This window comes from Pithys albifrons, chromosome 23 (assembly GCF_047495875.1).
Source record: "Pithys albifrons albifrons isolate INPA30051 chromosome 23, PitAlb_v1, whole genome shotgun sequence".
Taxonomy (NCBI): Eukaryota; Metazoa; Chordata; class Aves; order Passeriformes; family Thamnophilidae; genus Pithys; species Pithys albifrons.
Genome location: NC_092480.1, coordinates 720,549 through 742,552, shown reverse-complemented (window position 1 = coordinate 742,552; position 22,004 = coordinate 720,549). Strand labels below are relative to the sequence as shown.

At 53.6% G+C, this 22,004-nt stretch overlaps 1 protein-coding gene across 1 annotated transcript in view; it reads left to right on the top strand.

Annotated features, from left to right (window-relative positions):
• GRIK4 (glutamate ionotropic receptor kainate type subunit 4) overlaps positions 1-22,004 on the top strand; it is a 173,745-nt gene that overhangs the window by 88,126 nt on the left and 63,615 nt on the right. The window contains exon 3 of the mRNA XM_071576151.1: positions 18,233-18,397. Within this exon, the coding sequence (XP_071432252.1) occupies positions 18,233-18,397 (165 nt within the window). The remainder of the gene's footprint in view (positions 1-18,232; positions 18,398-22,004) is intronic.

The following is a 22,004-nucleotide window of genomic DNA, read 5'->3' as shown; positions in this document are numbered from 1 at the left end:
TGGCTGAGCAGAGGGGCCTGAAGGAAGGAGGTGGCTGTTGGATGTGTAGGGACACTGGCACTCCCCTTCTCCCAGTGCTCCTTTTCCATGCTGCTGGAACAACCTGTCTGGGTCCCAGATGTGTGCCCAGATCCAGCTGCCATGCCCAGAGCCTTGGGGCACTGGGAGTTCCTGCAGGGGCACCTGAGCTGGGGAGGAAGCCCTGCAGCTCTTGTGCCCTGCTGAGCTCCCTGTGCTGTGACTTTGGGGGCAGTGGAGGTTTCAGTGAGGGCATCAGAGAGCTGAAGGCCCTTCCATCCCCCCCAGGTGCCCATCAGAGGGGCAGGAAGCAGAGAGGGCTCCCAGAAAGCTGTTGGCAAAGGGGGTGTGGCTGTCCCAGCTCCAGAGCACAAGGAGGAGCAGTGGGCACTGCCCAGCAGCAGAGGAAATGAAAAGCGTGGCACTGAGTCAGGGAGCAATGGCTCTGGTGGGGGCACAGCCAGGCTGTGCCATCTCCTGTGCCAGGGCTGTGCCAGCCCTGCTGCCCTGTCCTGGCAGTGCCTCTGGGCAGGACACAGGGAGGTGACACCGTGCCAACCCCCCTTGTGCTGGGCTGGCAGTGCTGGGGGGCACTCTGGGGTCTGCCCTGAGTGAGGCTCAGGTGAGCTGGCACCTGGAGCCAGGGGAACATCCACCTCCTGCTGCTCCTGGGGAGCTGCCCAGAACTCCTGTCAGCCTGTGCCCATCCTGCTGAGCTGCTGGTGCCATGCTGGGCTCCTGCAGCACCTCAGAGGGGTTGCATTCCCCCAGCACATTCCTTTTTATCGAGAGTTCCTTGGTTGGACCCCCACACTTTAGGGCAGGCCATGGGCAGAGCCATTGCAGTGGTTACTGTAAATCGGAAATAATTTTCTTCCTTGGAGTGTTCTCTGTGCCAGGGGCACTCAGAAGTGTCAGACTCAGCACTGAGCACTGGCTGGGTGTGATTCAGAGCTGCAGATCTGGCCCGGGTCAAGTGCAGAGGAGTGTCTGTAATTGCACCTATAAGGAAAAGTATTTTCCTTTCATCATTGTTGGGCTAATTACCTTTGTCAATGGTAGTCCTGCTCCAGAAATCAATAAGGAACGAAGCTTTGCTTTGAGAGAAGGTGCATTTCTACATCTTCCCTGGGCCCTGCAGCAAATAATAGTAATAACAAATCCATATTTGTGCTTTTCGTGTTTTCTGTTATCTGGATCTCTTTAGCAAGATAACACAAGGAGCAAGAAAAGTGATGTTCTCTTTCTTTTTTTTTCATTCTATGTGTTTTCATATTTTTAAATTAACCTTATCGACCCGTGTACTGCAGGCTTGGCTCTGCTGGCTCCTGCATTCCCAGCTGGGCAGGAGCCTGGGGCTGCCTGAGGAGGGGCTGGCAGTGCCCTGCTGGGCCTGGCACCTCTCCTGGGGGTGGTTCTTGGACCCAAACCCACCAGTCAGAGAATCGTGGAATCCCAGCCTGGTTTGGGTTGGAAGGGACCTCAGAGCTCATCTTGTTCCATGCAGGGACACCTTCCAGCAGAACAGTTGGTGCATTTTCATCCATGGGGATGAAGGTTCAGCAGCACCATGAAGGGTTTGCCCTTTTATAATCAAACCCTGGGCTGTGCCAGAACTTTCTCCTGGTTCTGCCACCAGGTCTGTCTCTCTCCACCTGTCCCTTATGGAGGTGAAGCTGCACTGAAGCTTTGGAGGGCATGTGATGATTTTTCCCCCTCTTTAAGTAAGCAATATATATTCAGGACTAAAAAGACACTCAGGAAATGAAATTGTTGGCACTGCAGCCACTGTTTCCATCCCTGCTAATGGAGGAGGGTCCTGCTCAGCTCCACGGGGTCTGGGGTGGGGGCACAGAAATAGGAGACATGAAAACAGGGGAGAAGAAAGGAAAATGAAACAAAGCCAGGGAAAGCCTCGGAAGGTTCTGGCATTTTGGTTGTGTTCAGGCTTTGCTCCACCCCCCAATCTTTTCGTGGAACCTGGAACAGCTGGATGGAGGTTTGTGACCAGGCAAACTGCTGAGGAAGCCCCACCACCCCCCAAGGGCTGTGTGTGGCCAATGGATTCACTGCAGGGAGGGATGAGCCTCCTCCAGAGCCTTCTGTGGGCCCCTGTGAGCTGACAGGGGTATCCCTGCCCTTCCCATGGGATGGACTTGGTGTGCTTTGGCTGCCAGGGAAGGCTCAGGGCACAGAGAGAAGAGGTGGAATCCCACACAGGCTGTGAGTCCTTCTCCTCTCCATGGGGGAGCAGAGGCTTTTCCTGCTGCCCCTGCACACAGAGCCTTGGGCACTGCCAGAGCCGTGCCAGAGCCGTGCCAGAGCCATGCCAGAGCTGTGCCAGAGCCGTGCCAGAGCCTGCCAGAGCCATGCCAGAGCTGTGCCAGAGCCGTGCCAGAGCCGTGCCAGAGCTGGGCAGATCCATGGCTGCATCTCCTGGGGTAGCAGGAATTAGGAATGTCAGGTTAAATAAGCTTTTTTTGGAAAGGCAAAATCCTAAGAGTGAATGAGCTCAGAAAGTGTAAAGGCAGGGATTGAAGTTTCTGTTGCTGCTCATTAATTTGATGTGAAATACAGAGAGTGGGGATGGGTGGGAGCTCTGGAGCAGTCTCAGGGCTGTCTCTGAAGGAAGGGCCAGTGCAGCAGCCTGAAGGCAACATGGAGATGAGCTCTGGGAGCTCTGGATGACAGTGGAAGGCTGGCAGCTTTCTGGCCAGCTGCTGGAAAAGCACCTCAGGCAGCTCAGAGAAAGGCAAAGCAGGGAAGGACCTCAGAATAGCTGCTGGTGGATCATTTAGGTTGGAAAAGTCTCCCAAAATGATTGAGCCCAACCTGTGACCTTGTCTCGAGTGCCACGTCCAGTTGTTTCTTGAACACCTCCAGGGATGGGGACTCCACCACCTCCCTGGGCAGCCCCTTTCAGTGCCTGACACCCCATTCCATGGAGAAATTCCTCCTGATGTCCAGCCTGAACCTCCCTTAGTGCAGCTGGAGGCCGTGTCCTCTCCTCCTGTCACTGCAGGCTGTCTGGGGGTCTTTGGGTTGATGTTCAGATGCTTCTTTTGCTCATCTTCTAAAGACCTCGCCCTGCTGTGCCCTCCTAGCCCTGCTGTGCCCTCCTCACCCTGCTATGCCCTCCTCACTCAGCTGTGCCCTCCTCACCCCGCTGTGCCCTCCTCACCCCGCTGTGCCCACCTCACTCAGCTGTGCCCACCTCACTCAGCTGTGCCCTCCTCACTCCGCTGTGCCCTCCTCACTCCACTGTGCCCTCCTCGCCCTGCTGTGCCCTCCTCACTCCACTGTGCCCTCCTCACTCCGCTGTGCCCTCCCTACCCTGCTGTGCCCACCTCACTCTGCTGTGCCCACCTCACCCCGCTGTGCCCTCCTCACCCCGCTGTGCCCACCTCACTCAGCTGTGCCCTCCCTACCCTGCTGTGCCCTCCTCGCCCCGCTGTGCCCTCCTCACTCAGCTGTGCCCTCCCTACCCTGCTGTGCCCTCCCTACCCTGCTGTGCCCTCCTCGCCCTGCTGTGCCCACCTCTCTCCGCTGTGCCCTCCTCACCCTGCTGTGCCCTCCTCACTCCACTGTGCCCTCCTCACTCCACTGTGCCCTCCTCGCCCCGCTGTGCCCTCCTCACCCTGCTGTGCCCTCCTCACTCCACTGTGCCCTCCTCACTCCACTGTGCCCTCCTCACTCCGCTGTGCCCTCCTCACCCTGCTGTGCCCTCCTCACCCTGCTATGCCCTCCTCGCCCCGTGGTGCCCACCTCACTCAGCTGTGCCCTCCTCACCCTGCTGTGCCCTCCTCACTCCACTGTGCCCTCCTCACTCCGCTGTGCCCTCCCTACCCTGCTGTGCCCTCCTCACTCCGCTGTGCCCTCCTCACTCCGCTGTGCCCTCCTCGCCCCGCTGTGCCCTCCTCGCCCTGCTGTGCCCTCCCTACCCTGCTGTGCCCTCCTCACTCCACTGTGCCCTCCTCACTCCGCTGTGCCCTCCTCGCCCCGCTGTGCCCTCCTCACCCTGCTGTGCCCTCCCTACCCTGCTGTGCCCTCCTCGCCCCGCTGTGCCCACCTCTCTCTGCTGTGCCCTCCTCGCCCCGCTGTGCCCTCCTCACCCTGCTGTGCCCAGTCTGGGCACTGGGGCCAGCCCTGGCCCCCAGGGAGAGCTGTGTGTGCCCACAGACCCCTGAGCAGTGGCTGAGGAGATTGTTTTATCAGTGCAAACCAGCAGAGCACAGCGCTGGGAAATGCAAAGAGCTTTATGTATTTTCTTGAAAACCACATTAACGTGACAGTTTTAAATAAAATAAAGAAACAGGGCTGGAGGTGAGAAAAAGTACATATATAATTTCTCAGTTACTGCTCCCATAGCTTTTTCCATTTGAGTGTTTCCCCTCTGATGTGTGAAGTCTGAGTCTGAATCCAGGATTTCTCTGCTCCCTCCCTCTTGACCTCGTCAGAAGCGCTGAATGCAAGAGGAAAAAAGAACAATAAATTGCTTTATGTACCTCCAGACAGGCAAAGGCTGCACTTACCCTCCCAGACAGGCTTTCCCATCTGTTACCTCCCTGTGCTGCCTCCAGGTTATCTCAATGAGAAAACTTAATTGAGGCAATGTCATGTCAGGAGAAAATGATGCATCCCTTCTCACACAATCACTTCTGTAACCTGTTTCACTTTTAGCAGAACTACGTTGGGCTTCATGTCTTACAAGGGCTTTTTCCCCCCTCCTCGTCTTTCCAATAATAATCTTCTTTTGTGGTATTTTTCATTCACACACAGGCAAACGTTTCTGTGCTGTCACTTTGGTTGTGTCGCAGTGACTGTCCCCTGCCTGACCAGGAGTGCTGGTGCATAATGAGGGGACCAGATAAGAGTGTGTGAGAACAGAAGGATTATCCCCTCGCGGGAGATGACATGAGGAGACTGATGGGAGGGTTTGAACAGTAGTTAGAGACTTGGCAGGCTGTGAGTGTTCCCCTGCTGTCTTTATAACACAGGTAGGGAGCTGGAGCAGCTCAGGAGTTCTTGCTGAGCCTGTCCTGAGCTCTGCTCAGCTGATGGCTGGGGCTGAGTTTGTTCTGAGCATGTTCTGCTCAGCTGATGCCTGGGGTTTAGCCTGTCCTGAGCCAGGGGCTGGGGCTGAGTTTGTTCTGAGCCGGTGGCTGGGGCTGAGCCTGCCCTGAGCTGGTGGCTGGGGCTGAGCCTGTCCTGAGCCGGTGGCTGAGGCTGAGTTTGTTCTGAGCCGGGGGCTGGGGCTGAGTTTGTTCTGAGCCGGCGGCTGGGGCTGAGCCTGCCCTGAGCCGGGGGCTGGGGCTGAGCCTGCCCTGAGCCGGTGGCTGGGGCTGAGCCTGCCCTGAGCCGGGGGCTGGGGCTGAGTTTGTTCTGAGCCGGTGGCTGGGGCTGAGCCTGCCCTGAGCCGGGGGCTGGGGCTGAGCCTGCCCTGAGCCGGGGGCTGGGGCTGAGCCTGTCCTGAGCCGGGGGCTGAGGCTGAGTTTGTTCTGAGCCGGGGGCTGGGGCTGAGCCTGCCCTGAGCTGGTGGCTGGGGCTGAGCCTGCCTGGGCTTTAAGCTTAAGCAGGAAGCATCACTGGTGAATTCAGGTGCCTTTGCAGGCACAGACTGGCAGCTGCGAGCACAGCTCCTGCCTTTCAGTGGATTAAACTGTTTTTAAATGGATAACTAGTGTTGTAAACTCGTGGGCTTGGCTGCAGAACAGGCCAGAGGTGGTGCTGTGCAGGTGGAACTGTCCTGGCAGTTCAGTCCTCGAAGGCTCCTCGTGAGGAGCAGAAATCGGGAGTGTTGGGGTGGCAGTTCTGGCTGGGATTCCCTCCATGCTCCCCCCTGAGCATTCCAGGGAATGCTCTGGCAGCCAGGAAGGGATGTGGCCCCCACAGCCCAGCGCAGTCCCATCCAGCACCTCCTCAGAGCTCCTCCTGCACCAGGAGCTTTCTCAAAGTGCTCTTCAGCGAAGCCGTTCCCGTCGCTCTCCTCCCTGCTGAGTCAGTGCTCAGAAGTGGCAGTGGGGTGGGAGTGGGAACTGTGTTTACCCCGTGGGTGCCAGGCAGACAATGAACCTCATCCTGCCCAGATGGCACAGGCTCTTCTCCAAGCTGATAAACAGGGCTGGTGCCTTTGAAACGAGCCCAAACCCGCCGAGTTCCAGTGCTGGTGGGGAGATTCCAGCGCCCCCAGTGACCATCTGCACACACCAACTGATGCTCTGCTTGGATGATAAAGCCTCTCCTACGGCTCCAATATTAGCCATGGATGGGGATGCTAATTGATTTAATTGAAGCTCTCGGTGCTGAGCTGTGGGTATTGCCAAGTTTTCCAGGGAGGGACGTGGCGGGTTTTGATGCCTGTTGGAGGGAAGGAAGTTGGGGAGTGTGTGCTCTGCTTTGGAGGTTTGGAAAAGGGAGAGCTGTGGGAGAGTCTGGGAATCACGAGGTCCTGCTCCAGAGGGGATGGGCAGCTCTTCTATAAGAGAACAACATTGGCTGTATCAAAATGTGAGGTTTCAAGGTGATAACTGGACCCTCACAATCATTGTTATCCATTTAGAAGACTCTTCTGTGGTGGAGCAGAGATGGAAATAGCCCCAGTCCTGCTGCTGGTCATAAACAAGGTTTATTTTGTTGTTGTTGTTATTAGGCAGTTCCCACTCTGGTGTTAAGAAAAAGGGAGAAGACTGGAGGAGGTGAAGGAGCTGGTAATCATCCTTGCAGGAGTTGTTGGGACCATTTGATGGGCTCATTCGAGACTTGGGGCACCTCTTGCCTCCCCCCAGAGTGTCCCTCCACTGTGGCTCTGCTCCATGGGCAGGAAATCTGCTCTGCACAAAGCCTGAGCCCAGCTCTCCTGCAGGGACCAGCACAGATTCATGAATGATTCATGAGGAGGGGTTGGGGGCAGCAGGAAAGGATGATAATAATATTCTCCATGTGTCAAAATATAACAATAATTTGACCGGCTCTAATTTTTAATAAGTGCTGGGTCTGGGAGCAGATGTGATAGATGAGCTGCAGCAAACCAGGGGCTCCCAAGCTGCCTTTGCACTTCAGAGCAACGAGGCCACTCTCTGAAATATTAGAGCTGTGTGAGACCTCTGGGGCTGTGGGAGAAAGGAGCAGAAAGCTGAAAAAGAGGGGAGAAAGGGTCTGTCCTGTTTTCATAATTGCAATTAGAGTAAGTGTTAGACATGAGCCTCAATTCATCTCAGCTCAGAGCAGTGCTCAAGTGGGAATTGCATCTTTAAACCTCAAGTTTCATGGAGTGAAGCTTTTCATAAAGGGCCAGGGGTTTTCCCCTTTATCTCTGCATGGTGTTTCTTGAGCATGGAGATTCAGAGTGAATTGAGAGGGGTGGCCAGGGGTGGGTGATGGGCTGGGGAGGTTTGGGGGCTTTGGTGCTTTGCTGTCCCAGAGGTGGCCCTGGACATCTCTCATGTAGGAAGAGGCTGGGGAGGATGATAAAGCAGCCCTGTTTCTGCAGGCAAGTTCTTCTGGCTGGATAATGAAAAAGAATTGGATCCAGGAGGGCAGCTGACACAGCTTGCTGTCTCCAAGATGTTTTCAGTGCTGTGTTAAAACATCCTTTATAGACTTGGAGAACTAGTGGGAACGTGGTGCTGCCTGTGGCTGCCAACCCTAACTCTCCATGTGACAGCAGCCCCTGGATCACCCCTGGAACACAAGCTAGTCCAGCCTTCTCCCAGTGGGAAGGAGTCTTGGCAAGGCCCCTGTGCCCCTGCCCTGCCCTCCAGGGTGTACTTGGGCTCACAACCACCTGTGGCTGCACTCAGCTCTTGCAGGGACCCTCCTGTAGGTGGTTGAAAGTAAGAGGATTTAACGATCTGAACCATGACTTCAATTAATCAGTATAAACGTTGCTTATTTATAACATAAACCACAGCCTATGGATAACTCTGTGGTTTAATTAAGCTTATCACTGTGAACCTGATCCAGTTTTGTGCTGCATTAATGTCACTAATTCAGTGTCCCCTCTAAGAAGCTTCATAACAGACTGCAGGGGATGTAATTCACTCCACTGAGCTCTGCTGTGCCAGCCTGGCTGGGGCTGCTGTGCCTCATTCCTCACCCGCTGCTGGCTCTGGTTCCTCTCCAGCTCTGATCCCACCAGCTCTTCCATCACACTCAACATCCAGGGAGTCTGCAATGGCTTTTCCTTTGGGTTTCTTCAGGCTTGTTCACTAAGAGTTTCTGTGTCTGAGTTCATTTACTCTCTGCAGCTGAGCTTTGTCTTTTTTCCTGCCTTTCTCTTTCCATTCCCACTCTTCACTTGCCCTTTTCTGTTTGTGTGTGGCGTGTTTCAAACCTTCCCAGATGTAGAAGAATCTGTAATGAGCTCCCAAGCTGAAAGCAAACACTGTCTAAAAGTTGTTCTTTACCTACAGAGAAGAGCCTTGTGCTGGAAACCTCTGAGATTCTTTGGGAAAACTTTGGGGGATTTGGGGGTTGTTTTCTGCTGTGCCAAGGATTCTCCAGGCAGTGCTTGACACCCCACTTAGGGAAGGTCTCCAGAGGATGCTGAGACAAATTGCTGTGAGAGAGGATGTTACTGTGCATCACTTCAGTCACTCAGGTCTCTGTAGATCCTTTCTCTCAAAAAGTCATCTAAGAACAAAGTGGGGCTGCTTTTCTTTCTGAACAAGTATCAAAAGTATACTGGGATTAGATGAATTAGCTCTCGGCTGCCCAGATGGATGGAAAGGGAGGGAAAACCACGTCAGAGTCCAGGGAAAAGTAAATTGCTGTTTTGCTTTCCCATCCAGAAGTCAGGGAAGAAGTCACCAGGGGAGAAGAATTGCAGTGGGCAGAGCATACTAAAGAGGGAAGGCAGGAAGGCATTAAAGTAACCCATTAAATTGCTGAAGGCTGAGTGGCAAAAAATAAATAAGTACAGGCTGTGTAGATTGATCGATATTGGATCTGAAGGGCTTCCACATCTGGTGTGGCAGCTCTTTAGCATCTCATTTCAGGGTGACTCAGCAGGAAAAGTTGTTTGTTCTAACAGGAGAACAGAGATGAAAACAATCCTGAGGCACAGCAGTGAAGGGCTCGAGTGTCCTTTTTTAATTGGATCAAACTCTTTGATGTGCTTTACTACATCTGGATCCCCTGCTGGAGGGGTGAGGCTTCCAAGGTCACCTTTCCCACCTTGTTCCTCTTCTACTCAGCTTTTCTGTGATCCCCTCCTACTCTGAGGCTGTGTTGCCTTCCCTTGCACATCTGGGCAGTGTGGGGGGAAGGGGTTGACAGTGAGGTTTCCTGTGGAGAAGGTGCACAGAGAGCAGACTCCAAATCACCCTATTTTGGTGCTCTGAGTTGCCCTCTGAAGGTCCTGACCCTCTGCTGGGGGTTGGGCAGGCCCTGGCACAGGTTGGGCAGAGCAGCTGTGGCTGCCCCATCCCTGGGAGTGTCCCAGGCCAGGCTGGACAGGGCTTGGAGCACCCTGGGCTGGTGGGAGGTGTCCCTGCCCATGGCAGGGGGGAACAAAATGAGCTTTAAAGCCTCTTCCCACGCAAAGGTTCCAAACATAGTCTGACTCTTCCATCCACTGTGCTCAGCCTTGTGGCACTGACCCATTGATTCACACACATGTTCCTCGTGTTGAGCAGCTGCTCCTGGGGGTTCCCACCTCCCAGCAGATCTGTTGCTAGTGCTGACTTTATCTTTGTGATGCACTTGAGTGCCTGAAGATTGAAGCAGAAGTGTCAGGTTTTGATGGCAGTGAACAGAAAGGCTGATGTCCTGTAAGTGTTTCTGAAGTCTCTGGGCATTTTAAATCTGTTTATTTGGCCCTGGAAAACCTTGAGGAGCTGCTTTATCTCTTCATGCCTCCATTCTTCATTTATCACATCAAGAGAAAGACAAATGAGAGGTGAAGTGGTTTTCAATCTCCTCTCTTTAAAGGAATTGTCATATCTGCTCTCTACATCCAGCATGGCTGCTCCTTGTCCTTGGATCCATCTCCTGGAGACTGTGACAGCAGCAATGGCCACTGATTTGTGGCACCATTAGAACCAGTGCAGAATGTCTCTAACCTCTCCATAGTAATGGAAGCAAACCCCTAAATCCCTCACTACAGCAAATGTTCCCCCTTCTCACCTTGGCTTTGGGGATGTGTCCAAGGCTGTTTGCTGTCTGTGTGTGAGTGAATCAGCTGCTGGGCACAGCCTGGGCACGGGGCCTGGCACTTCCCTGGGCTGAGCTCTGCACCCCTGCAGTGCCCTGGGGTTTGCCAGCCTGGGGAGGGTCAGGAGGTGGTGCCAAAGCTGTGACATCCTTTAAATAGGGAGGTGCTGACAGAAGAGCCAAGGCACTGTCAGTGCTTAGATACAGGAAGGGTTAAGAGGGAAAAGGTCACTAAAGCCCCACTTACAGAAATGAAAGTTCAGTGACTTTAGGCAGACCCTGAATGCCATTAATCCTGGAACAGGCTGGCTCATCCTCAACAGGGGGAGAGGAAATGGCCTCAAGTTGCCCCAGGGGAGGTCTAGATTAGATATGAAGAAAAATTTCTTGATGGCAAAGGTTGTGAGGCCTTGGGACAGGCTGCCCAGGGCAGTGGTGGAGTCACCAGCCCTGGGGGTGCTCACAGCTGGGTGGATGTGGCACTGGGGGGCAGGGGTTAGTGGGGAACAAGGGGGTGCTGGGCTGGCAGTTGGGCCTGATGGGCTTAAAGGTCTTCAGCCTTAGTTCTGTGATCAGAGGGGGTTCAAGGAATGGTTCCCTTTGCCAGAGGCAGTGCCAGGTGTGGGGGTGTTTCTCTGGTTCAGTCCCTGTCAGTCAGTGAATCCCAGAGTGTTGTGTGTGCTGGAACAGCCTGGGCTGCCCCTGGGGTGCAGCCCCCTCTGCACATGGAGCTCTGTGGTCCTGTAGGCACAGAACAGCCTTTCTCTGGGTGTCCTGGGTCCTGTGGGCCTCTGCAGCACCTTCTTTTCCTGCTCCCCCATCCCATGGAAAGCTCTTTCCCACCCCAGAGCCTCTCCCACTGCTGTGTTATGAATTGCCATCTCTCAGGTCCATGATTAGAACTATAAATCCTCACAGAATTCCCCATTTGTTTTTTGGCTTTTTTTTTAACCTTAGAATTTTACACATTGTTTCTTCCTTCCTCATTCTTTTGCCTTGCCTGGAAATGGCACTTGGGGTTTGTGGGGTTATTTTTCTTGTATTTATACTCTCTGCTGACTTAATTAAGTTCTTGCTTGTTTCTTGGTCTTACCAAGTTTATTGGCCCCACCAGGGCTTCCCAGTGCTCTCTGCCTAAAAACCACAGCTGCTGCCAGTCACCTGAGACCAGGAAAACAGGCAGGAAAACTTCCTTCTGAAACTCAGCCTGACATTGTGGAAACAAAAGACAGGCAGGAGAATGATCTTCCCAACTTTGGTCAGTGTTTTTAGGCTGCTTTCCCAAGAAAATAAGATTTAGGCACTTTCTCTGACCTCCTGGGGATGTGGTGCCAGTGCAGCAGTTTGAGTTTTTGGCAAACTGTGATCCAGGCTGATGGATGGACTTTGCAGAGGTGCTGGAAATCTGTGGTAGAGGGACTGTTATGGATTCCTGCAGCTGTGAGCAAAGTTTCAGGGGAAGGAAGGCATCCCATGCCATGCCATGCCATCCCACCCCATCCCATCCCATGCCATGCCATGCCATCCCACCCCATCCCATCCCATCCCATCCCATCCCATCCCATCCCATCCCATCCCATCCCATCCCATCCCACCCCATCCCACCCCATCCCACCCCATCCCATCCCATCCCATCCCACCCCACCCCATCCCATCCCACCCCATCCCATCCCATCCCATCCCACCCCATCCCATCCCATCCCACCCCATCCCATCCCATCCCATCCCATCCCATCCCATCCCATCCCATCCCATCCTGTGCAGGAACAAGCTCCTGGTGGCTGGAAGTGCCAGTTTTCCTGCTGGAAGATTTCTGACAACCCAGGGAGGCTCTTCCCTCCTGCTGTGCCTTTGGGACCAACATTCCTGGGCAGTGTCTGTGGCTCTGGAGTGGGAGCTGCCCCGTGTGCCTTCCTGCCTTTCCATTGTCACCTCCTTCCTTTCTGTGCACAAAACTCAGCCCACATTCAGGGCAGGAGAACCCTTTGTGTCCATCCTTCCAGCCCATCCCTTTCTTTAGAGCCAGGATCACCTTGGGAGGGTTAAATCCCTCCTTGCTCCTTCTCCCTGCTTTTCTGTGCTCCTTTTTGGGCTGTCCCTGGCCAGGCTTCCCAGGGCATTTGGTGGCACTTACCTGGTAATGAACACACCCTTTGAATCCCCAGGGCAGAATCTTCCATGGCTGCAGCCTCAGGTCTGGCTGTGGAAATCCAGAGGAGTTTCCCTGCCAGAGCTCAGTGTCCTGCCCTGCTTTTGTCCAGGAGGGTGGGCTGGGATTGCATGACCCAGCTCTGAGGGGGCATGGCCATGGCACACTCCTTGCTCATCCCTTTGGGCTCCTTTGCTTCTGTCTCCATGCTGAGGGTGTTTGCTTTTACCTCCCAGTGGGGTTACTCTTTGGAAAAGCAGGGGAGATGGGGAGTCTGGCAGGGCTTTTCCCTGCACCAGAGGGGTGATATTTGCTGGGAACTGGGGCTCTGCCTCCCAGCACTGGGCCAGGTCCAGCATGATGGGCAGGTCGTCACCTTCATTCTCCATTTTCCTGGAAACTCCAGGTCTCCGAGAATGTAATTCTGATTTTTATGTACACAAAGCAGTTAATAAAGAAGATAAAAGAGAGATTGTGTTTCAAGCAGTACAAACTAAAGCCCTCAGCTGTTTTTATCATGTCTCCCTTTCTCTCCCTGAATTCACTTTCTCTGGAGAGCAGAAATGAGAGGGAAGCTCCATTTAAATGCAGATTGCCAGTGTTGGCCAAGAGCAATGAATAGCCCTGTGCTGCACCGACCACACAAACATTATCAAGTCTCTTTGTGAAGGAGATTTTATGTTTGTAGATATTCCTTTTCCTTGATGAGATCCTCTTTCCTCTCAGAGTAATAGTGTGTTGACAACTTCTTATTTTATTTTTAAGCAGCACTTCAGAGGTTCCAATGGAAACACAATCCCACCTGTGTCTCCTCTGGAGCTGCTCTTGACAGCCCCGGAATGAGGAACTCTGCCCATTTCTTGTCCTTTGCTGTACTGACAGCCTGAAGGGGTGACACCATATTCAGCACAGGGGAAAAGGACAAATTAAGGCAATTTTGCAACAGTTTTTAATCACCTGACCCTGCAGTCTCTGCCAGGGAGGTGGTTTGGGGTTCAGGGTGAGGAGCAGCTGCAGGAGGTCTCCAGGGGTTCAGCAAACACAGGGGGTGGGCAGGAGGAGCAGGAGGAAGGGGAGATGTGGAGGTCTGGGGTGATGTCCCCACACCCCAGGGCACCTCCTGAGTCTGGTGTTCCTGAGCAGGACATCAGTGTTTGAGGGATGTCGTGTTTTCCTGGAATGCCTTTGGTCTGAAGGGCTTTGGTTTGGCGAGCAAGGACTGAGCAGCTCCAGTGGCAGGTGCTGGATCTTCCCAGCCCAGCTGAGGTTCCAGGTGCTGGTTGGTAATGGGAGCACAGAGAGCAGAGGAATTGGGCACAGGTGGCCAGGAGGAGCAGGGACAGGATGGGCCCTCTGCACTGGCACCAGTGAGGAGCCACCTGGAATCCCATGTTCAGGAGAGACACTGAGGGGCTGGAGCGTGGCCAAGGATGGACCTCAGGAGGAATTGCTTCCTGGAAAGGGTGGTCAGGCATTGGAAGGGGCTGCCCAGGGAGGTTTGGAGTGCCCACCCCTGGAGGTGTCCGAGAAAGGACTGGATGTGGCACTCTGGGCTGGGGGGCAAGGTGGGCATTGGGCACAGGGTGGGCTCCAGGGGCTGGGAGGGTTTTGCCAAGGTGGGCATCGGGCACAGGGTGGGCTCCGGGGGCTGAGAGGGTTTTGCCAAGGTGGGCATTGGGCACAGGGTGGGCTCCAGGGGCTGGCAGGTCTTTGCCAAGGTGGGCATCGGGCACAGGGTGGGCTCCAGGGGCTGGGAGGGCTTTGCCTGCCATCATGGCTCTGGGGCTGTGTTTGCTGTATAAATCAGAGGAGGGTGGAGGTGTGATCTTAACCTGTCAGATGAGACACCTAAGAAATATTACAGACAGCTTTGTATCTTTTTAGCTTGGAGGGACAGGTTAGGAACAGTGAAAATCATGTTTACTACAATGCTTTGCTAAATCTGCATCTTCAAGAGATGCCTTGAGATAGAAATTGTGTTTCTGAGCAGGTCTTTAGATCTCAGAGGTACGAAAAGCATCTGAGAAAATGTAAATAAACCCCAATACTGTTACCAGGGAAAGGTCAGCTGAACACAGTCTGTTGTAGCAGTGCTTAATCCTCCTGGAGCATCTGCTCCCTGTTATTGTTATAAAAATGCCACTTCATTAGATCTTGGTTGAATCATGAATTAAGGAGTGATGTGTAGTAGAACTTGCACTGGGATCAGCCTTGTCAGGGAGCATCTGCTGAGCGTGGCTGTGGCTCTGGGGAGCCACATGGCTCGGGGGGACAGGAGGATGGAGCCTTTCTGCTTCCTTAGCCCTGACTGAAACTCAGCTGAGGGTGGAAAGGATCCATTTCCGAGCTGTCTGTGGGGCAGGGACTCGGTGAGTGCTGGGTGCCAGCCCAGCCCCGGGGGCACAGCTGTGCCCAGCTCTGAAGCACAGGCTGACAGCACTGCCTGGCCCCAGCCAGTGCTCTGCCAGAAAGATGTGGAACTGAGTAGTTTGGGGTGGGTATTAATGTCCTTCCTCCTGCTGGAGCAGAGTCTCCAGGGCGTGAGGAGAGGGGCAGGAGCTTTGAGCACCTGCCTTTTGCAGTGCTGTGGCTGTGCCCTGGGTGGAGATGTGTGCCAGACACCACTGCCCAGGCTGCCCTTCTGCCCGGGCTGCCCCTGTGCCCAGGCTGCCCCTCTGCCCGGGCTGCCCCTGTGCCCAGGCTGCCTCTCTGCCCAGGCTGCCCCTCTGCCCGGGCTGCCCCTCTGCCCAGGCTGCCTCTCTGCCCAGGCTGCCCCTCTGCCCAGGTTGCCCCTCTGCCCAGGCTGCCTCTGTGCCCAGGCTGTCCCTCTCCCCAGGCTGCCCCTCTGCCCAGGCTGCCCCTATACCCAGGCTGCCCCTATACCCAGGCTGCCCCTCTGCCCAGGCTGCCTCTCTGCCCAGGCTGCCCCTCTGCCCAGGCTGCCCCTGTGCCCAGGCTGCCCCTCTGCCTGGGCTGCCCCTCTGCCCAGGCTGCCCCTCTGCCCAGGCTGTCCCTGTGCCCAAGCTGGGCACGGTGGAGATTGAGGAGGACGCGACTCTGGGCAGCTCCTCGTGCAGCTCCTGCCTGGAGAAGGCACAGACACCCCTGACACTCTGTCCTGAGGGCAGGGCTCAGGCTTGGAGTTCACACACACCTCTCACCCCAGAGCACCATTCCTGCCTCCTCACCCCCCACCTCTGCCCACCCCGAGGCCTGGAAGGTCACTGAGGTGTGTTCTATGTGTAGGAGAGTCATAGAAATCTGCTTTTCCCATCCCTTTGCATTTCTTTGCCTATGAATAATACCTGGCTCTGGCTGTTAAATCATTAATTGCTGAGTGTTGCATTTGAAATCTGTGTTTGATAGAAATTTGAAATTGGAGTCTGTTGCTCAGCTCTAACCCAGCTGCTCTCAGTGCATTTCCAGAGGGATGAACTCCTCTGGTTTGGTGCCTCTTGGGTGGGTGAGTTTTGGGTTAAGTGTAAGGAAGACCTGAGCACCTTGGACAAAAGTATATTATGAAATAAAGGATGTTTATCAGTCAGGATTGGAGCATCCCATGGGAAAAGATGTTTCCAGTCAGTAATTCCAGAGGAAAACTGAGCTTGTGCTAGTCCTTGAAGTTGTGTGAGTGCCAGTGCCTGGGGAATCCTGAGCTGGGCTTTGCAGCTCCAGGTGCTCCTGGCTCTCTCTGAAACATTCCCCTCATAATTCATAGAGGAACAGTCTAAAGCAGAGACATTTATCATGATGAGAAAGACAGAAGTGATTTTTGAGGGCAACAAAGTTCAGAGACTTTGCTGTAAGTCTCCAGCATTAAAGATTTACCTGATGCATCTTCCCATATTTAATAGACAGGAGATGAAAGGGAATTTCTGTGAAGATTTCCGTTCATACTTAATGATGCCACTATTAGATGAGCTCTGGCACTGTGTCCCAAGACATGAAGTTTTAAAACAAACCTTTTTTGAACATTAAATGACCTTTTTCATCCTCTAGCTTTAATAAATAAAGATTAGCTCAGCCTCATTAGTGGCTCAGTGCTGGGGGCTGGTCTAATAGTTGGTAAAAGTAACCAGAGTCCCAACATGCAGGTGAGCACAATTTGCTGGATTTTTGCCACAAATCCCGCTGGGATTAGGGAGCTGGGGTGTAGTTTGGTTTGTGTGGGGGTTCTGGGAGTGCTGCTGCCACCTCCAGCCTGGATCCAGGGTCTCCATCTCCATCCTTTCTGTTCCCAAACCTGCCACTTGCTGTGAGCACTTTCCCCTTCCTCCTTTATTTGCTCCCAAAGTTCAAATTCAGTCAGAGCTGATTCAAGAAGAAAGTTGGTAGTTTTTTGTTTGGTTTTTTTTTTGTTTCCCTCAATCGTAGGGAACTTTTCAAGAGTTCCAAAAAATAAGAATGGAAAATCCCACCCTGGATAGAGACAAAAAAACCTCTGTGCAAACCTTTTTTTTTTTGTCTAGGTGGCCTGAGGAAATGATTGAAAATGCTTTGATTTCAACTATTTCATATTTAAAATGTATTTAACTGTGCATTAGTGGAAGTGGATCTTGTTTGAAAACTGGCAATTAGGAATATACCTGCAAACATTTCCTAATTTAGTGATTTTGAAGCTTTTAAATTAGAAACTAATGAATCTGAGAATGCTGACACACACTCCCCACCACTGAGCTTTCCTTTGGCTGTGTCAGCACCTGAGCACGAGCAGCATTTTGGAATGTTCATCAGACCCAGCATGTGCTTTACCCTTTCCCGGGAAACAGGGCTGGGAACTTTCTCCTCTGCTGCTTCTTTCCTGAAGAAATGGAGTTTGAGCTGCTTGTTGGGGCACAATGTTCCCCCAGACATCTGAGCACGGTGTGCCACAAGGATTTATCAGGGCTTGCTTAAGTTTAGCTCCCAGAAATCCAGGAGGAGAAGGAATCCTTGAGCATCAGTGGGGTATAAAGTAAATCAGGAGAGTTTGGACCACCTTGGCTTCAGCAGTGGCCTTCCACTGCCAGGACTGGGGCAGGACTGGGATGCAGAGAGGCTTTGCAGTTCTGCCAGGAGAGAGAAGATCCCACTGGGATGGGCAGAGCAAGGCTGGGGGGCAGAGCCTGAGGGGTCTGTGCCCTGCAGGGCTGGGGGGCAGAGCCTGAGGGGTCTGTGCCCTGCAGGGCTGGGGGGCAGAGCCTGAGGGGTCTGTGCCCTGCAGGGCTGGGGGGCAGAGCCTGAGGGGTCTGTGCCCTGCAGGGCTGGGGGGCAGAGCCTTGCCCTGTGCCCTGCAGGGCTGGGGGGCAGAGTCTGAGGGGTCTGTGCCCTGCAGGGCTGGGGGGCAGAGCCTGAGGGGTCTGTGCCCTGCAGGGCTGGGGGGCAGAGCCTTGCCCTGTGCCCTGCAGGGCTGGGGGGCAGAGTCTGAGGGGTCTGTGCCCTGCAGGGCTGGGGGGCAGAGCCTGAGGGGTCTGTGCCCTGCAGGGCTGGGGGGCAGAGCCTGAGGGGTCTGTGCCCTGCAGGGCTGGGGGCCAGAGCCTTGCCCTGTGCCCTGCAGGGCTGGGGGGCAGAGCCTTGCCCTGTGCCCTGCAGGGCTGCACAGCTGCAGGTGCCTCTCCAGGAGCCCCCAGGTGGGTGCTGGCATGGCAGTGAGTGCCACCAGGACCCCGCCAGTGTGGGTGGCTGTGCTGTGGCACTCTGACAGGTAGCACAGCCTCTGCTGCAGAGCTTTGCCACCCACCTGTCTGGCAGAGCCTGGGGAGGTGGTGGAGCAGCAGCAGGAAGGGCCGTGTGTGGGCACGGGACGTGCCGGCTGTGCCAGTGACGGGAGCACAAGCGCTCGGGTGGAGATGCCAAAGGGATTGGGAACGAGGGGCTGGGGAGGGGCACAATCCCTGCCGTGCCTGACCTCTGCCAACACCTTTGCCCCCACAGCTGCCATCCTGGATGACCCCATGGAGTGCAGCAGAGGCGAGAGGCTCTCCATCACCCTGGCCAAGAACCGCATCAACCGCGCGCCCGAGCGGGCGGGCAAGGCGCGGGTGGAGGTCGATATCTTCGAGCTGCTGCGGGACAGCGAGTACGAGACTGCAGAGACCAGTGAGTGCCTCCCCCGGCGCTGCCGCTGCCCCGCTGCCCCTCTGCTCCTTGTGGACAGCAGTTTCCGTGGGGGTGTAGCTTGTGGTGGGAGGTGGGTCAGGGGGGGCTGAGGGGATCTGGGTCCCCGGGAGGCTTTGCCACCACTCAGCTCAGTGGCTTGGGACCAATTCTTTCCTTTAATCTGTGTCAGCAAACAGAGGCAGTGATAGAGGAGGTGCTGATCCTTTGTCAAGCACTTAATGGTGAGCAAATAAGAGACTCTGGGCAAGTTGGGTGCAATTAAGTTATTTTTAATTCCCCCTGGAACTCTGTGTGTGTCAGCAAACATGTCAGCTCTTCCAGAGCCTGAGATTGGCAGCAGATTTATTTACACAAAGTGAAGTTTTCAAGTGATGTTTAAAAGAGTGTGGATGAAAAAGAGCTAATTTTGAAAGAGCAGTGGAGTTCCCACGTCACTCCCAAGTCCCTCAATGAAACAGTTCTCCCTCAGAGCTGTTCCTCTGGGTGCCCAATGTGGCAGCTCCAGGCTGGTGAATAAAAAGGAAGTTGCTGGTCAGTGTCCCACAAACCTCTGGGGAGTCTGAGGGAGAGAAACCCCAAAGATCTATAACAGTTTATTCTTATAAGTGGAAAAATCCTTTGGAACAGGATAGTTTCCCTTTAGAATCATTTTTAAGCTGACCTTTACAGTTCAAGGGAGGACTATAATTTTTTATTACCAGTTGGCTTGAAAAAGCTGGAGAAATCATTTTTAATAATAGGGATTTCAGACTCGTTTCCCAGTGGTTCTGATGGTGCAACGTGCAGGGGATCCCCGGGGAGTGGGGCTGTGTTGTGACCTGTGTTGTGACCTGGGGCAGGCTGGGGTTTCCCACAGCTCTGGGGTGTGTTCTGCAGGGCACTGAGCATGCCAGGGAGGCCTGTGGCACCCAGAGCTGCCCTGCAGTCCCTCTGGGCACTGGCAGAGCAGGGGCTGCGGGATCAGCACATCCTTCATTTCCTGAATTAGTCTTTGCATTATTTATAGAAGTGTTCAGTTAATAAAGTGCATCTCAGCAAGTACCTGAATGGCTATTTATAGAGCCTGTCACCCACGAGGCAGTGGAGATTAAAATCATCACCTGCAGCAGCACAGACACTGCTTAAAACAGCAAGTCACTCTTTTGGATCCCTCATCTCTCTCCTGTTTCCTTGGTCTTTCCCATCTGCCCCACACGGGGCACATCCTGCTTTGCCCCCCTGTGGCACAGCAGAGGGGCAGGTCCAGTCTCACTGTCCAGGGCAGGGATGGGATGGGGCCAGCCTGGATTTCACACAGTCACAGAATCCCAGAATGGCTTGGGTTGGAAAGGACCTTAAAGCCCATTAAATGCCACCCCCTGCCATGGGCAGGGACACCTTCCACTGTCCCAGGTTCCTCCAAGCCCTGTCCAGCCTGGCCTTGGGCACTTCCAGGAATGGGGCAGCCACAGCTTCTCTGGGCACCTGTGCCAGGGCCTGCCCACCCCCACAGCCAGGAATTCCTTCCCAGTATCCCATCTAACCCTGCCCTCTGGCAGTGGGAAGCCATTCCCCCTGTCCTGCTACTCCAGACCCTTGTGAACAGTCCCTCTCCATCTTCCTTGCAGCTCCTTCAGGCCACACTGAGGTCACCCCAAACTTCTCTTCTCCAGGCTGACCAACCCCAGTTCTCTCAGCCTTCCCTCCCAGCAGAGCTGCTCCAGCTCTAATTTGGGGATCTCTGGACCTGCCCCAACAGGTCAATGTCCTTCCAAGTACGTCCCCCCTTTGCCCCTGGAAGTGTCCCAGATGTCCCAGCAAGCCTTTTAGGAAATGAGAAGGTTCCTTCTTTGCCTGAGCTTTCTGCCTTTGCAGGACTCAGTAGCACTTGGAGTTCCATTCCTGTTCCTTCCTCCTGGATCCCCTGCCTGTTGCACCATTCCTGTTGTTTAACCTCGCCCTGGGCTGTCCAGTGGCACCAGGGATGCCCTGAGGACCATGAGCAGGATTTCTGTCTCACTTGGACACCCATTACACTGCTCAGAACTTTTCTCTTGAAAGGTTTTTCAAGCTGAGAATGAAAAACTGTGCAAGAAAATGTTGATTTCAGCAAATGTGTTTGGGGAGAATGTGGAAATGGAGAATGAGAAAGAAGCATCTCCCATTTCCACTTTGCACCTTGGGGTGATTTTCTTTGTTTTCTGTACTTGGGCTTATAGAATGTAAAAAAGTAAAACTTGGAACAAACTTGACTTGATTTTGGGGAATTTTGCAGTATGTTATTTCCCTTTCCTTCAGAGGGGAGAGTGTCTGGAAGCCTTTGTTAGAAAAGGAACAATCTGGATTCTCTGTGGCTCTGCTCTTACTGTCACTGAAGTTATTCTTGATTTATGCTGGTAGTGGAGGAGAATAAGATCCTCTAACTTAAATTTCAAGGGCTTTCATGGCTCTCAGTCGCTGTAATCCAGAGCTGGTGTTTGTTATGACACATAATATTAATAAAAGCTGTTGAGATGCTTTGACCTGTGACTGCAAAGCTGTTCTACAGCTGTTTAATGCTGTTCTCACATTTCACACCCTTTGAATCACTGCTAAATATCACAGCTCCATATTTAGCTGACTGATTTGGGAATTGCACCCCATCAGTGATTTTCCATGTACAATTAGTTTTTTCAAGAGAAGGGAGAATTTTGGGGAGTGAGTTTTTATTTTAGTCTTGAGCTGCTTTTCTTTCCTTTTTCCTCCTGACTGGCTCAGGCATCTCCACGTTGAGGGCCCCAAAATCACAATTGCTACAGCAGGTAAAATAGGAGTCACTTAATCCCCTTCCTGCCTGTTTGCTGTTCCATGACTGAGGACAAACCCTGCCTGTTCCTGGGTGGCACAGCTGGGAATTCCTGTGTTTTCAAGGAGTTTGCTGTGAAAGGTCACAGACAGAGCTTTTTTTTTTTTTTGCTGTTACAAGGGAATCTTGTTCTCTCTTTGTGTTTGATGTTTCAACTCCTTTTATGGGGATCCAAAACGACTTGTTTAATCATGTCTTTATCTAAACCACCTCATTCCTTTTGATGTCCAGGGAGGGACAGATTTTCTGCTTGTCCCCTGTCCCCTCTGGTCTCGTCAGCCTTTCATGCAGCTCTTTGTTGGGAATCCAAACATCTCGGGGCAGGTCAGCAGTCAGAGCCAGACAGCAGCTGGAGAATTTTGCATTTTGATTTATTCACAGCAGTGTTTCAAAGTGCCTGATCCATCCTTTCAGTGACATTGGCTCAAAGGTGCTGTTGCCTGTCCCCCCATTTGTGGGGGGTGTCGTGTTTAAACCTGCTCTGGTTATTGTGGAATCACAGAATGGGTTTGGTTGAGAGAGACCTTCTAACTCCTCCAGTTCCACCCCCTGCTGTGGGCAGGGACACTTCCCACAGGACCAGCTCGTTCCTTCAATGCTTCCAGGGCCAGCCAGAGCTTCTCTCTGGGCCTCTGTGGTTGGGGATTCCTTTTGGGAAGCAGAGGATGCTGCAGGGAGCAGTCTGGAGCTGTGAGCAGGAGGAACTCTCTAGAACCCAATTTCTTTGTGTTTGCTGGCTGAGAATCCCATCCTGGCCAGTCC